General features: G+C 40.9%; 1 protein-coding gene across 1 annotated transcript in view; it reads left to right on the forward strand.

Annotated features, from left to right (window-relative positions):
- The window catches only part of LOC141084511 (collagen alpha-4(VI) chain-like), a 376,083-nt gene that overhangs the window by 114,200 nt on the left and 248,721 nt on the right, over nucleotides 1–13,162 (forward strand). Inside the window, exons 4-7 of the mRNA XM_073569263.1 lie at nucleotides 528–1,136; nucleotides 6,123–6,710; nucleotides 9,523–10,119; nucleotides 12,062–12,682. Of these exons, the coding sequence (XP_073425364.1) occupies nucleotides 528–1,136; nucleotides 6,123–6,710; nucleotides 9,523–10,119; nucleotides 12,062–12,682 (2,415 nt within the window). The remainder of the gene's footprint in view (nucleotides 1–527; nucleotides 1,137–6,122; nucleotides 6,711–9,522; nucleotides 10,120–12,061; nucleotides 12,683–13,162) is intronic.

Consider the following 13,162-nt stretch of genomic DNA (forward strand, 5'->3'; position numbering starts at 1 on the left):
TGGAACGATACAGCGTTTTACCTTAAAGGAAATCTCTCAGTCAGATGAACCCCTCCAGTGGCATATATGGGCATACAGGTCTTTGAAAGCTAAATCCATTGACTCCTTAGTAGCTTCTATCTCTTTCTGCATTCCAGAGAAATCAGAGTTTAAATTTGTGTGCAAAAGGAGTGTTCAGTTCTCTGGTTGTTACAGAGCATTTCCTGCACCTCTACCAAGCTATAGAAGCTGGTGCTAGGTGGAGTAATAAAGTCAGGAGGCAGAGGCTGGGGAAGTGCTCTGTCACATCCAGAGCACTTAATACCGCATTCACATGTGTATTAACATGCTGTGAAAGCAGCAAGAGATAGAGGATATAAAGTGTGCCTACTGCCTATGGATTTTGCTTTCAAAGATCTGTATGCCCATAAATTCACATTGGGGGGTTGATCTTAACGACAGATTATAATGTTTCCACACTTACCAGTCTACTGTTATATATCTACTCTACAAGCCATTTGAAATATTTTATATGTTTTTCTTTTCAGTGTGCAAAGAGGCAAATGTGGCAGACATTGTTTTCCTGGTTGATGGATCTTGGAGCATTGGTACTGAAAACTTCAAAAGCATGCAGGATTTCTTATACACTCTGATAAATGGTTTTGATGTTAGTCAAGACAACATCCGCATTGGCCTAATTCAGTACAGTGACGAGCCTCGCACCGAATTCTACCTCAACTCTTACGACAAGAAGGAGGATGTACTACAATATGTACAAAATCTGAAGTATAAAGGTGGCGGTACAAAGACTGGTGCAAGTCTTCAGTTCATGCTAGAAAATCACTTCACAGAAAACGCTGGTGGAAGAGCAAGATATGGAATCCCACAAATTGCAGTTGTAATAACTGATGGCCAATCCCAAGACAACATCAAGGAACCAGCCACTGAAGTTAAAAATTCGGGAATCACATTATATGCCATTGGTATAAAGGAAGCCCTCCTAACTGAGCTCAATGAAATAGCCAGTGATCCAGACGAGAGATATGTTTATAATGTGGCTGACTTTACTGCTTTACAGGGTATTTCCCAAAATATGCTTCAGGTGCTATGCACCACAGTAGAAGAGGCCACCAGACAGATTGGTCAAGTTGCTCAAGGTACATTCCTTTTATTTCTCATCTCCTTCACTCCTAATCTGTAGCCTCTGGGTTGAAATTCTAAACGTAGCTTTAGCCATGATTTCGTTTGAATTGTCTATAAGCCTTGATTATAAGCATCTGGAAGGAAATTACTAAAAATGTAGCATCTGGTTAAGATTAGCAAGATTCTGAATTCATGATATAGTAAAAAATGGTCTCATCCATTAAACTATAATGGAGAAAGATCAAGATTTCACATTGCATTATAGAAAGAGTATAAACTTACTTGGTTTCATACTTAAAAAAAAATAACATACATGGCCTCCCAATCTGACCCCTTAATGATTTAGAGCCATAATTCAGCAAAAGAACCTAGGCCTTGATGTACTTTCTTGTTATCTCCACATATATAACTAATGCCCTCACTCACAAATGAAAATAATCTTTGACTAGTTTGATGAGGTGCTCCTTTCCGAGAAGAGTCCACTTTCACAGTCGCTAATCTAGGTCGCCTGGGTGCCATTAACTAACTCCATACTGCCCACGGCAATTGCACTGTCTTCAGAGATTGCAATCATGTACTTTGACAGAGCTTCTTTTCTCCTTAAACAGGTGCAATAACGCTCATAAAGCCAAGGATAGTTCTCCCAGCTTTTCTGTGCCTGTAGTAGGAGTCTACTAGTAGTAGCTACTCGTGCTCATTACATAGGTAACTGATGACTGTGAGACTAAGCTATCGAATAAAAATCCATCCACTGTTGAGAATGGAGAGAATTTTCAATAAGAGGTAAATGTTGACAGCATGGCAGCCAACCAGTGAGTTCAGCAGCTCTGCTAGTGTACACGGAATGACACTCTGAGAGCCACAGAGCTCACTGATTGGCTGCCATGCTATCAAAGTGATGTTAGCACCTACAGTCAATACCAATTATGAGGCTAAAAATGTTGTGGTGGGCACTGTCTCAATGAAGACCATAGCAGACACTGGGAGCAGCGGCAGAGACTCAGTGCTGGATCAGGAGCTGCTGAGTAAAAGTGCAGTTTCTTTTTGCACAACAAACTGTGCCGAGGGATGAGAAATTTCTGAAAAGGGGAAACCATTTAAAACCTAAAAAAACACTCCCATCAAAGATTTCATCCTCTGAAAGGGATTGTGCAGTGAAAACTGATAAGTCTTCAATTACTCTGTGTGAATACAGACTTATGAATCCTCCCAGCACACGCACTGTGCGCTGCGGGGATTCATTGATTTCAGATCCAGTAACGGAGGGTATGTGTGAGTTATACATACTCCCGGCCATTGGGTGCGGTCTCACTCTATACACTTGTATTGCTCCATGTAAGTGTATGGAGAGCGAGGGCATGACCACTGGCTGTGGGTATGTATAACTCATACACACCCTCTGTTACCGGGTCTGAAACCAGCAAATCCCTGCAGCACACAGTACGTGCGCTGGGGAGATTCATAAGTCTACAGTCACATAGAGTGTCTTCAGACTTATCCAGATAATCTCTTTAATGCATTACATTCATCATATTATATAGTCCTTGTACTTACAATTGCTTATTTTGCCTTTCTACCCAGCTAATTCTTCTGTTTTCTCTGCTCTATGTAGATGCAGAAAGTTTTTTTACCTGTAAAAATCATTTCCCTCCTTCACCTCCTGAACCAGCTGTTCCCTCCTACTCCTGCCAAGGACTTTGCAGTGACCTATGTATCATAAAGGGAAAATCGGCTTCCTCTTTCTACATAGAGTTTAGAAAGATTCAGCTAGTCAGTTTTTAATCACGTGATGTCATAGACCTAATGGAAAACAGAAGAATTAGCTGGGTAGAAGAGCAAATTTAGTAATTGTAAGTACACAGTGCTATATAACATGATGACTGCAAAATAATGAAAGGCTAAAAACCTTGATGAGAGTGCTTCTTGAAAGGGAATCTGTCACCACACTTGACCTATCTAAACCATTATTATAGGCATTCGGGTTACAAAATGCTGAAAGAAGTCCTACCTGTGTGCCTCATATCAGATGCCTTGTTGCTGATAAATCCTTTTTTATCACTTTATATAAATTTCCTCTTTCCAGGCTCTGGGGAGGACTCTGCCTGGAAGATAACTCTGCCTCCAGATCTTGTTTTAAATATAAGGCGGAGTTACCAGTAATGTGTAATTGCCTCTCTGCTGTCCTCATCTCACTGCAGAGCTGTGTGTGATTATACCTGACACATCTGCAGGTTCCTCTCATCTTCCAGCTCACATGCAGACAGGGTGTAATATTGTTGCAATACAGCAGAGCTCAGAGAGAAGCAAAAAATGTGTTTGCAAGAAGACAGATTTAATTTCTCCTGTTCTGTGTTAGTTACTTGTCTCACACTGGTAACTCCCCTTCATGTAAAATAAGTTCTGGGGGCAGAGTTATCTTCCAGGCAGCGTCCTCCCAAGAGGATGAAAGAGGTCATTTATATAAAGTGATAAAATAGGATTTATCGACAACAAGGCATCTGATATGAGACACACAGGTAGGACTTATTTTAGCATTCTATAGCCTGCATGCCTATATTTATAGTTTAGATAGGTCAAATGTGGTGACAGATTCACATGGTTCACAATGCATGAGTTATTTTTTTCCTAAATGCATTGTTTCTAGACAAGAAATTCTCTGTAAGCACAGTCTGACTACATATCTAAAGCCAAAAACCATAACCCAAGTCACAACCTACAAATTACCCTAATAGCACTGTATTAAAAAATGTAATTATTCTTTATTAACTCACATACTCTGTGTATATTAAACCAAAAGTGCAATAAATAAATTAAAGATGAACAAATAAACCCCACAAGACTATACATAGTAAGCTCCCCCCCAGAAAACGCTGTAGAAAACCAAATCCTGCAATACAATATATACTCCAAAATGGAATTCACAGGTATAGGGGATACTTCAAAAAGAGTGGAATAAGCAGCATTCAAATGCCCAGTGTGAGTAAAGCTCGCAGCAGAGTTCGAGCTAAGTCATTTGCATATAGCATCCGATTCTCTCGTATGAGAGAACTACACGGACACTATACTGTGGCGCCCCTGAGGGTTCAGTCATCACAGAGGTACTGCACCTCCTCCTGAGGTGTGGTACCCAACTATCCAGGTAAGGTGCAGAAACCTGACCACACTCCAACACTTACATCCCACACGCACACCAGTAGTGTAGCAGAGCAACCTTTGTGGCTCCCTGCTTGGAACACGAAGAGTGCTGGGAGGTGGGTGGAGCTTAGACTGCACAAGAGAAAGGGAGAATATTAGGAAAAGGTCAGTCTGTGAGAGGAGATCCCCTAAGAGGGATGGAGTGAAGGAAGTGCTGCAGCAGACTCCTGTGACCTGGAGCTGCTGGCACAGGAAAGAGCCATAGAAAGCCTGATTCTTCAGAAGCAAGATAGTTTAGTACGGAACGTAAGGAGAAGAGAACTAAGGACTAGGGTCAGAGCAGAGCCCTTCCTCAAGTTTGAAGCGCATGGCCGGGGTCCGGTCCCCGAGGTTGTATGGATACTGATGTTCCTGCAGCAGAAACCGGAGAAATAGAAGTCGTCACCACTATATTCCCATCTAAGACTTGGGGGCACAACAGCAAGTGGGTGAGCCGGGACATGATAGCAAGGAGTCCCCGAAGCAGGATACAGCTGTCTGCCGTACAAGTAGAGTTCTAAGTAACATCAAGAAGGAGGAACTTGAGTTTAACACGCAACTACAAGTACTTCAGTTTAAGCGCTAGTGAGGAGACGTTCAGAGAAGGCACATGTTGGAGGAGTGCTGAAAAGGTGTACTTTCCCTTGCCTGGGAGTTGGCTTAGCCCCTGACCTGGAGGACACGGCACCAAAGCGGGCATCTGTGTGCACCAGACTGTGAGTAAAGCCTTGGAACTACATGCCCTTGTGTCCTCCACTTATTCTTGCGCCTTACACCCGGCTCTGCTACATCTACTTCTTTACACCATCTCCCCACTTGCCAACCTCATCTACACTGCCCTGGGACTACAGCTCCACCTGTGGGGAGCTTCAACATCATTGCTGCACCACACCATCTGTCCCAGAGAAGCAACCCTGCAGCGCTGGTCAAACTGACCAGAAACCACAGGTGGCGTCACGAATCATCTCAACAACTTTATCCCCATCACTCTACCCCTTTTTACATTGACTGCCTGAGGCCACGGACCGGGTCACTGCCACTGTGACATCTCCCATTGAAGTCAACGGGCCGGGCACTAAGTAACCCAAGGCCTCTGGGGGTGAGGCAATGTGCTCGTGTGAGTGAACCCTTAAAGTGTTAGGAAAAGATGACCAACATTACATTATATATTAGATGATGGTACTAGTACTCTGGCAATCGAGCATGCTAATGCAAAGTTGGGAACTATCGGCCACATTATGCTTATTATTATGCAATACATTTGATTATTCAGCAGACAACTTCAGAAAAAAATGCTATTTGACAAATTTCAATGGTTTGCTTTTGGCTATGATGATTAATTGCAAATGATGGTTGTGCATACAGATAAGCAAATGGACTGCACTTGGATGACATTCATGTGCGGTCTGATTTTCATGAACTGTGAGAAAGGAGAAGGTGGAGATTCTTTTTAAATTTCTCTATGAATGAGAAAAATGGATGACACTTGGACCACACTCTGATCAAACTGTGATGAAAGTCTGATCAGACTAAATGGTCGGTTTTTCTTCTACGTGGAAAAGTCGGACTTGTGAATGAGCACTAAGTCAGTGTATTTGTCCTATCTAAATATGTGTCATAAAAGTTATGTAATGAAGAGATTGAAAAATGAAAATTTTCAGAAGATTTATAATTACAAAAGCAAAGTCGGAAATTTTTAGAACCTTAAACTAGATTTGGTCCTGTGCCTATTTTACATACTCATTCTGAGCTATTTCTATATGTTACATTTATGCTATGTTTAATTAGTAAATCACTGAATTACTGCCATGTCATTTCCTTTTCAGGTTGCAGAAATGCAAATCAGGCCGACATTGTGTTCCTTGTGGAGAGTTCCAGTCAAATCAGTGAAGGAGGTTTTGAAAATGTAAAGAATTTCATCTACGGCTTGGTTTCAAGTCTAGATGTTGGCATCAACAAAGTTCGCATTGGCCTGGCTCAGTTCAGTGACGAGACAAACAGAGTTTTCTTGCTGAATGAATTTTCTCTGAAGAGTGAAGTTTTAGAGAAGATCCAAAGTTTGTCGTATAGTGGTGGCAATACGTATACGGGACGGGCCCTACAAGACGTCAACAACACCTACTTTACTGAGTCAGCGGGCAGCAGAGCAGCAGATAATATAGCTCAAATTCTTGTTTTGGTTGCTTATGGCCAATCTTCTGATGAAATGAAAGCGTCAGCTAGACACTTAAAAACCAGGGGAATATCAGTGTATGTCACTGGACCTACAATTAAAGACATTGTGGAACTGAAGGAGGTGGCAAACAAGCCAAGCAGAAAGTTCTTCTTTTCTTTGGATAACTTTGATTCTACTGAAGATGTGACAAAGATTCTTCTTAATAATATTTGCTCCAGTATTACCACAAACATAAAAGGTATAAATATATATATATATACAGTGTGATATACAGTGGGGCAAAAAAGTATTTAGTCAGTCAGCAATAGTGCAAGTTCCACCACTTAAAAAGATGAGCGGCATCTGTAATTTACATCATAGGTAGACCTCAACTATGGGAGACAAACTGAGAAAAAAAAATCCAGAAAATCACATTGTCTGTTTTTTTTTCATTTTATTTGCATATTATGGTGGAAAATAAGTATTTGGTCAGAAACAAGCAATCAAGATTTCTGGCTCTCACAGACCTGTAACTTCTTCTTTAAGAGTCTCCTCTTTCCTCCACTCATTACCTGTAGTAATGGCACCTGTTTAAACTTGTTATCAGTATAAAAAGACACCTGTGCACACCCTCAAACAGTCTGACTCCAAACTCCACTATGGTGAAGACCAAAGAGCTGTCAAAGGACACCAGAAACAAAATTGTAGCCCTGCACCAGGCTGGGAAGACTGAATCTGCAATAGCCAACCAGCTTGGAGTGAAGAAATCAACTGTGGGAGCAATAATTAGAAAATGGAAGACATACAAGACCACTGATAATCTCCCTCGATCTGATGCTCCACGCAAAATCCCACCCCGTGGGGTCAGAATGATCACAAGAACGGTGAGCAAAAATCCCAGAACCACGCGGGGAGACCTAGTGAATGAACTGCAGAGAGCTGGAACCAATGTAACAAGGCCTACCATAAGTAACACACTACGCCACCATGGACTCAGATCCTGCAGTGCCAGACGTGTCCCACTGCTTAAGCCTGTACATGTCCGGGCCCGTTTGAAGTTTGCTAGAGAGCATTTGGATGATCCAGAGGAGTTTTGGGAGAATGTCCTATGGTCTGATGAAACCAAACTGGAACTGTTTGGTAGAAACACAACTTGTCGTGTTTGGAGGAAAAAGAATACTGAGTTGCATCCATCAAACACCATACCTACTGTAAAGCATGGTGGTGGAAACATCATGCTTTGGGGCTGTTTCTCTGCAAAGGGGCCAGGACGACTGATCTGGGTACATGAAAGAATGAATGGGGCCATATATCGTGAGATTTTGAGTGCAAACCTCCTTCCATCAGCAAGGGCATTGAATATGAAACGTGGCTGGGTCTTTCAACATGACAATGATCCAAAGCACACCACCAGGGCAACGAAGGAGTGGCTTCGTAAGAAGCATTTCAAGGTCCTGGAGTGGCCTAGCCAGTCTCCAGATCTCAACCCTATAGAAAACCTTTGGAGGGAGTTGAAAGTCCGTGTTTTCTAGCGAAAAGCCAAAAACATCACTGCTCTAGAGGAGATCTGCATGGAGGAATGGGCCAACATACCAACAACAGTGTGTGGCAACCTTGTGAAGACTTACAGAAAACGTTTGACCTCTGTCATTGCCAACAAAGGAAATATCACAAAGTATTGAGATTAAATTTTGTTTCTGACCAAATACTTATTTTCCACCATAATATGCAAATAAAATGAAAAAAAAACAGACAATGTGATTTTCTGGATTTTTTTTTCTCAGTTTGTCTCCCATAGTTGAGGTCTACCTATGATGTAAATTACAGACGCCTCTCATCTTTTTAAGTGGTGGAACTTGCACTATTGCTGACTGACTAAATACTTTTTTGCCCCACTGTATGTGCTTTGTTTCAGTATCTATGGTTCAAATAACACAGGGCATCATCTTTTTTTGCTTTTTTTGTATGTTGGAACTATTACATATTGGCTAAGTATGGATTTGGTTCCACTAGAAAGCACAATATTTGGAGTGGTGGCTAGTGATACACTTCATTCAAAGATATAAAATTATTGCATTGTATCTAACAATATACAGAAAAGAAAAACCCAATTTCTATTGTGTGGTCTCAATGGGATAGTTGGGCCAATTGCAATTCCATGAACTTCTGTTTATATCTTTAACATCAGGTGATGTAATTTCAGTACATGGTGACATGTTGCTCTGATATCGTTCATCTGCTGGGATTATCTTTACATCGATTTCCACAGCTTTTCATTAACTTCTCCTAGATGCCTAAAGATAATCACAAAGAAGTGGCTGTCAAAACTTTCTGTATTAGGCCTCTTTCACACTTCAGTTTTTTACAATCAGTCACAATCCGCCAGGTTTTGAAAAAAACGGATCCTCAATTTTCTTTTGAGGATCCGTTTTTTTTTCCCCATTGACTTCCATTAATGGCGGATTGTGACGGATTGCTGTCCGTTTTACCCCTTTTTTTTTGAGGATCCGCCAAAAGTTGCTTTCCGTCTCCATCCTCAAATATTTCAAAACGGAGCTTGCAACGTTTTTTTCTCTGGCGGATCCTCCAGACACTCATTTAAGCCGAAATTCTTTCTGGGTGCCGGACAAAAAAAAAAAAATTCTCTCTCTCTCTCTCTCCTTTTCCAGGCTGTGATTCCTTTAAAATTCTTCATTTGTCGGATCCGTCAAAAAAACGGACGGGTGGCATCCGTTGTCATCAGTACTAAAACGGATCCGCCATCCGTCCTTTTGGCGGATTTTGACTGATGCAAAAAACTGAAGTGTGAAAGAGGCCTAAGCCACAGATCATGTTGTACAACCTCTGCACTAGTGATGAGTGAGTATATTTGTTACTCGAGATTTTCCGAGCATACTCGGGTGATCTCCGAGTATTTGGATGTGCTTGGAGATTTAGTTTCTGTAGCCGGTTTTGCATGATTTGCGGCTGATAGACAGCCTGAATACATGTGGGGATTTCCTAACAAACAGGCAATCCCTGTATTTCAGAATACCTTTATAACATAGTCTTGTTTCTTATACTTTCTTTAGCTTTCTCAAAGCGCTTTGCAGATGTTGTGTTCCTTGTGGATTCTTCTTCCAGCATTGGAAGTGGTGTATTCCAGCAAATAAAACTCTTTATTTCAAGGATAATTGGACAACTTGATATTGGCATTAATAAATACCATGTTGGCCTTGCCCAGTTTAGTGGGGCAGCACAGACTGAATTCCTGTTGAATACCTATGACACGAAACAACAAGCATTAGATCATGTAAAAACCATTGCTTTTAGAGGTGGTCCACTAAACACTGGAAAAGCCTTGGATTACTTGCGCACAACGTTTTTTGTGGAAGAAGCGGGGAGCCGAATTAATCAAGGCACCCCTCAATTTGCAGTGATCATTACGTCAGCAAAATCTGAAGATACTGTGAATACATATGCTGAGGAACTGAAAAGAAGTGGTGTCACCATTATCTCAGTTGGCATTTCCAGTTCCGACTTGGAAGAATTAGTACAAATTGCAACTGATCCATTCGTTTTTAAATTAAAAAATTTGCAGGGAATAAGGAATGTCCAACAAGATGTCGTCAATATTATTGTAAAACAAGAAATGCTGCGGTTTGCTGAGAAGACAGTGGTGCCAGCAGGTAAGTTTAAGTAATTTTTCTTTAAAGAATAGTTAATTAAACCTTTAACATCTTTTTTATTTTTTGTGTCATTTTGATTGCAAGCAGATCAATTGGGGTCCCAGTCCTGACACCCCCACCAATTTCTCAAAAACTTCCCTGCCACAATTCCTCCTATTGTTTGGTCTGGACACAGTGAGTGACATTTCAGCCATCCAATCTAGGGCAGGGGCATGCTAAGCTGTCCATAACCATACTGACAGCTCAGTACCCCGCTACTCTAGATTGGATGGTTGAACTGTCACTCACTGTCCCATCGGAGGCCGAGGCATGCTAAGCTGATGTTGAGTTACAGTGCAGCTACTAAAACAGAGCCAGGGCATGCGGGGTTTCCTCCATATGTCTCCTGATCACCTGAATATTTAGGTGGCTCTCTGCTTTCATTTAGTGCCAATTGTAGCTTAACTCAAGTGGTGTGCGATTGCTCTGTGCTCTGAGTTCCTGTATTCTGACCTTTGTTGCTCGACTTTGAATTTGCCCTTTGCTACTGTTTTGCCTAGCCTATTTTTACTTGATCTGCTACCTTCTTGGAATTCTCATCCAGTAATGTGACCTATTACTCCATTGTCTCATCCCTAGTAAAAAGGCTAGCTCCAGGAACAGGCATTTCTTCTATGTGAGAACATACAACATGGACCCATCAGGACACTGTTCTTTCTAATCGGTCCCAGACAAGGCACCATATTTAGACTCTATATCTCTATTCAAAATTTAAAATGCTCTATTGAAAATGCTTGATGTCGAAAACACAAAGATGCCATTTGATCATTGGAGCGCTTATAGTACTAATTAGTAGACTATACCCCTCTTTATGAATCTTTATGATGTCTTATCAAATCTGAACTATGGTCAAAATGAAAGAAGATGTGAACCCAACATCCTACACCATACATGCTCCTTACAGAATCCATCATGCAACCCTCTTTACTTTTGCCCTAAAGGCTAAGAGGGCTGACATAGCAGTAGATAGATCCAAAGTATGCCTATGAAAGTCAGGGGGGCAAGCTATTTTACAGCATTATTTATTGGGAACACTTGAATTCTGGATCTTACTGGCTCATTTATACAAAGTGTCTAAAATAAAACCGTATTTGATGCCCACAACAATCAATCTCAGCACAGATTTCATTTCTTAAAATGCTTTGGAAAAAACAAAGCTGTTCTGTAATTGTTTGCTATGGGCAAAAAGCAAAATTTTCTTTTAGACATTTTTGATAACTTTTCCACTTATTAGTTTTTTATTCCAAGTAGAGCTAGTAGGTAGAGGTGACGACCAGTCAGTAGAGTGGATTCACCTACTATTTATACATTTGAGCAAATGAAAGGAGTTGTCCTGCAAAAAAATATGTTCTATTGCACTTTCCAATATACTGTCCAGATGTGAACCCATGTCCGGATGTTATTGCCAGTTTGGTGGCACAAGAATTTCCATTTCTGGGCAATGGGCATCCTCCCTTTCCATGTATCAGCAACATACTTGAAGTAGAGTAGATGCTTGACTCACTTCATGAGCTAAAGCCCCTTCTTTGTTGTGGTGATGCAGATACAAAAAGGGTCTGGTTTAGCTACTGAACTGAGCCAGACTGCCCCATTAAGCATATCATTGGACATGTGCCAATACAGAAATGGGGAGCTCCACTCCTGTGTCAGGACTACTGCAGAAGTAGAGCAGCTTTGACCAGGAGAGGGATGTGGAAATTTGGACACCTGGGCCCATTGGACCAATAAAGTATATTAGTAATTGCAATAATATAATATTTCATATGAAAAAGAATATATTTTGTGCTATTGGAAAATCCATTTAATAATTTGACATCTAAATTATATTATTCGCTAAATATGCTCTGTAGTAAATGTTTGGATCTGTTTCCTTTCTTTTAACAATCTTCTTTTTCCTTACTAGTTTGTTCGAGTGCAGTCGTTGCTGATATCGTTTTCTTGATTGATGAATCTAGCAGCATTGGTGATGTAAACTTCCAGCTGACACGAGTGTTTCTACATAAAGTCATTAATGCATTGGAAATTGGCACAAATAATGTACGAGTGGGTCTAGTGCTGTATAGTGACAAACCTAGTTTGGAGTTCAAATTAAACACTTTTAATGAGAAGTATGAAATTTTGGATTATATAACAAAGTTGCCATATAGAGGAGGAACAGCACACACCGGAGAAGCCCTGAACTTTCTCCGAAAAGAACTATTCTTGCAGGAAAATGGTGGCAGGGCACACCTTGGTGTACAGAAGATTGCGGTGGTGATGACTAATGGCCAATCAGCTGATGATATAAGAAAACCAGCATCAAAGCTCAGACGATCAGGAGTTGAAATATTTGCTGTTGGCTTTCAGAATGCTGACAAAAAGGATCTAAGAATCATAGCTTCACATCCACCAAGAAAGCACATCACCAATGTGGAATCTTTTCTACAACTCCCTAACATTGAACTTAAGTTGAAGAAGCGTCTGTGCAGTGAAATCATTAGTTACTCATTTGCGGCCCCAGCACTTGCAAGAACTGTGAAAGATGGTAAGAAATGATTTCTTAAAAAATGTGAAACATGGATGTAAGGATACAATGGGGCACATTCATTACAGCCCATAATTACACTTGCTCTACCAAATTTATCACGGTGCCTCAAGTTGGGTGATGTTTGGCCATGTTGAGACATTTTTACCTGCCTACATACTGCCTATTAATTAGCTCCTATTTACCACCAAGCCATGGCCTATACACAAAATTCTTGTGCATTGTGAATAGTAAACTATTAAATCTGCCGCAATATGCAGTGCAGTTAGAAAATACTGCGACATATATAATGTCTAATAAATGTCTACAGAATAAACAACTGTAACACGCACCAAACAAATATTCGTCACACTACACTCATTGCACCCAAAGTTGGTTTAGCACTCTACGCTATTAGCGTAGCAAATATTAAGCTTACAAAGCAAATAGCAAAATAGCATAGGCTTCCTGATCTATTCCCATATCACACCACTACCAATG

This window comes from Dendrobates tinctorius, unplaced genomic scaffold (genome assembly GCF_039654945.1).
Source record: "Dendrobates tinctorius isolate UK_male_01 unplaced genomic scaffold, ASM3965494v1 ptg000005l, whole genome shotgun sequence".
Taxonomy (NCBI): domain Eukaryota; kingdom Metazoa; phylum Chordata; class Amphibia; order Anura; family Dendrobatidae; genus Dendrobates; species Dendrobates tinctorius.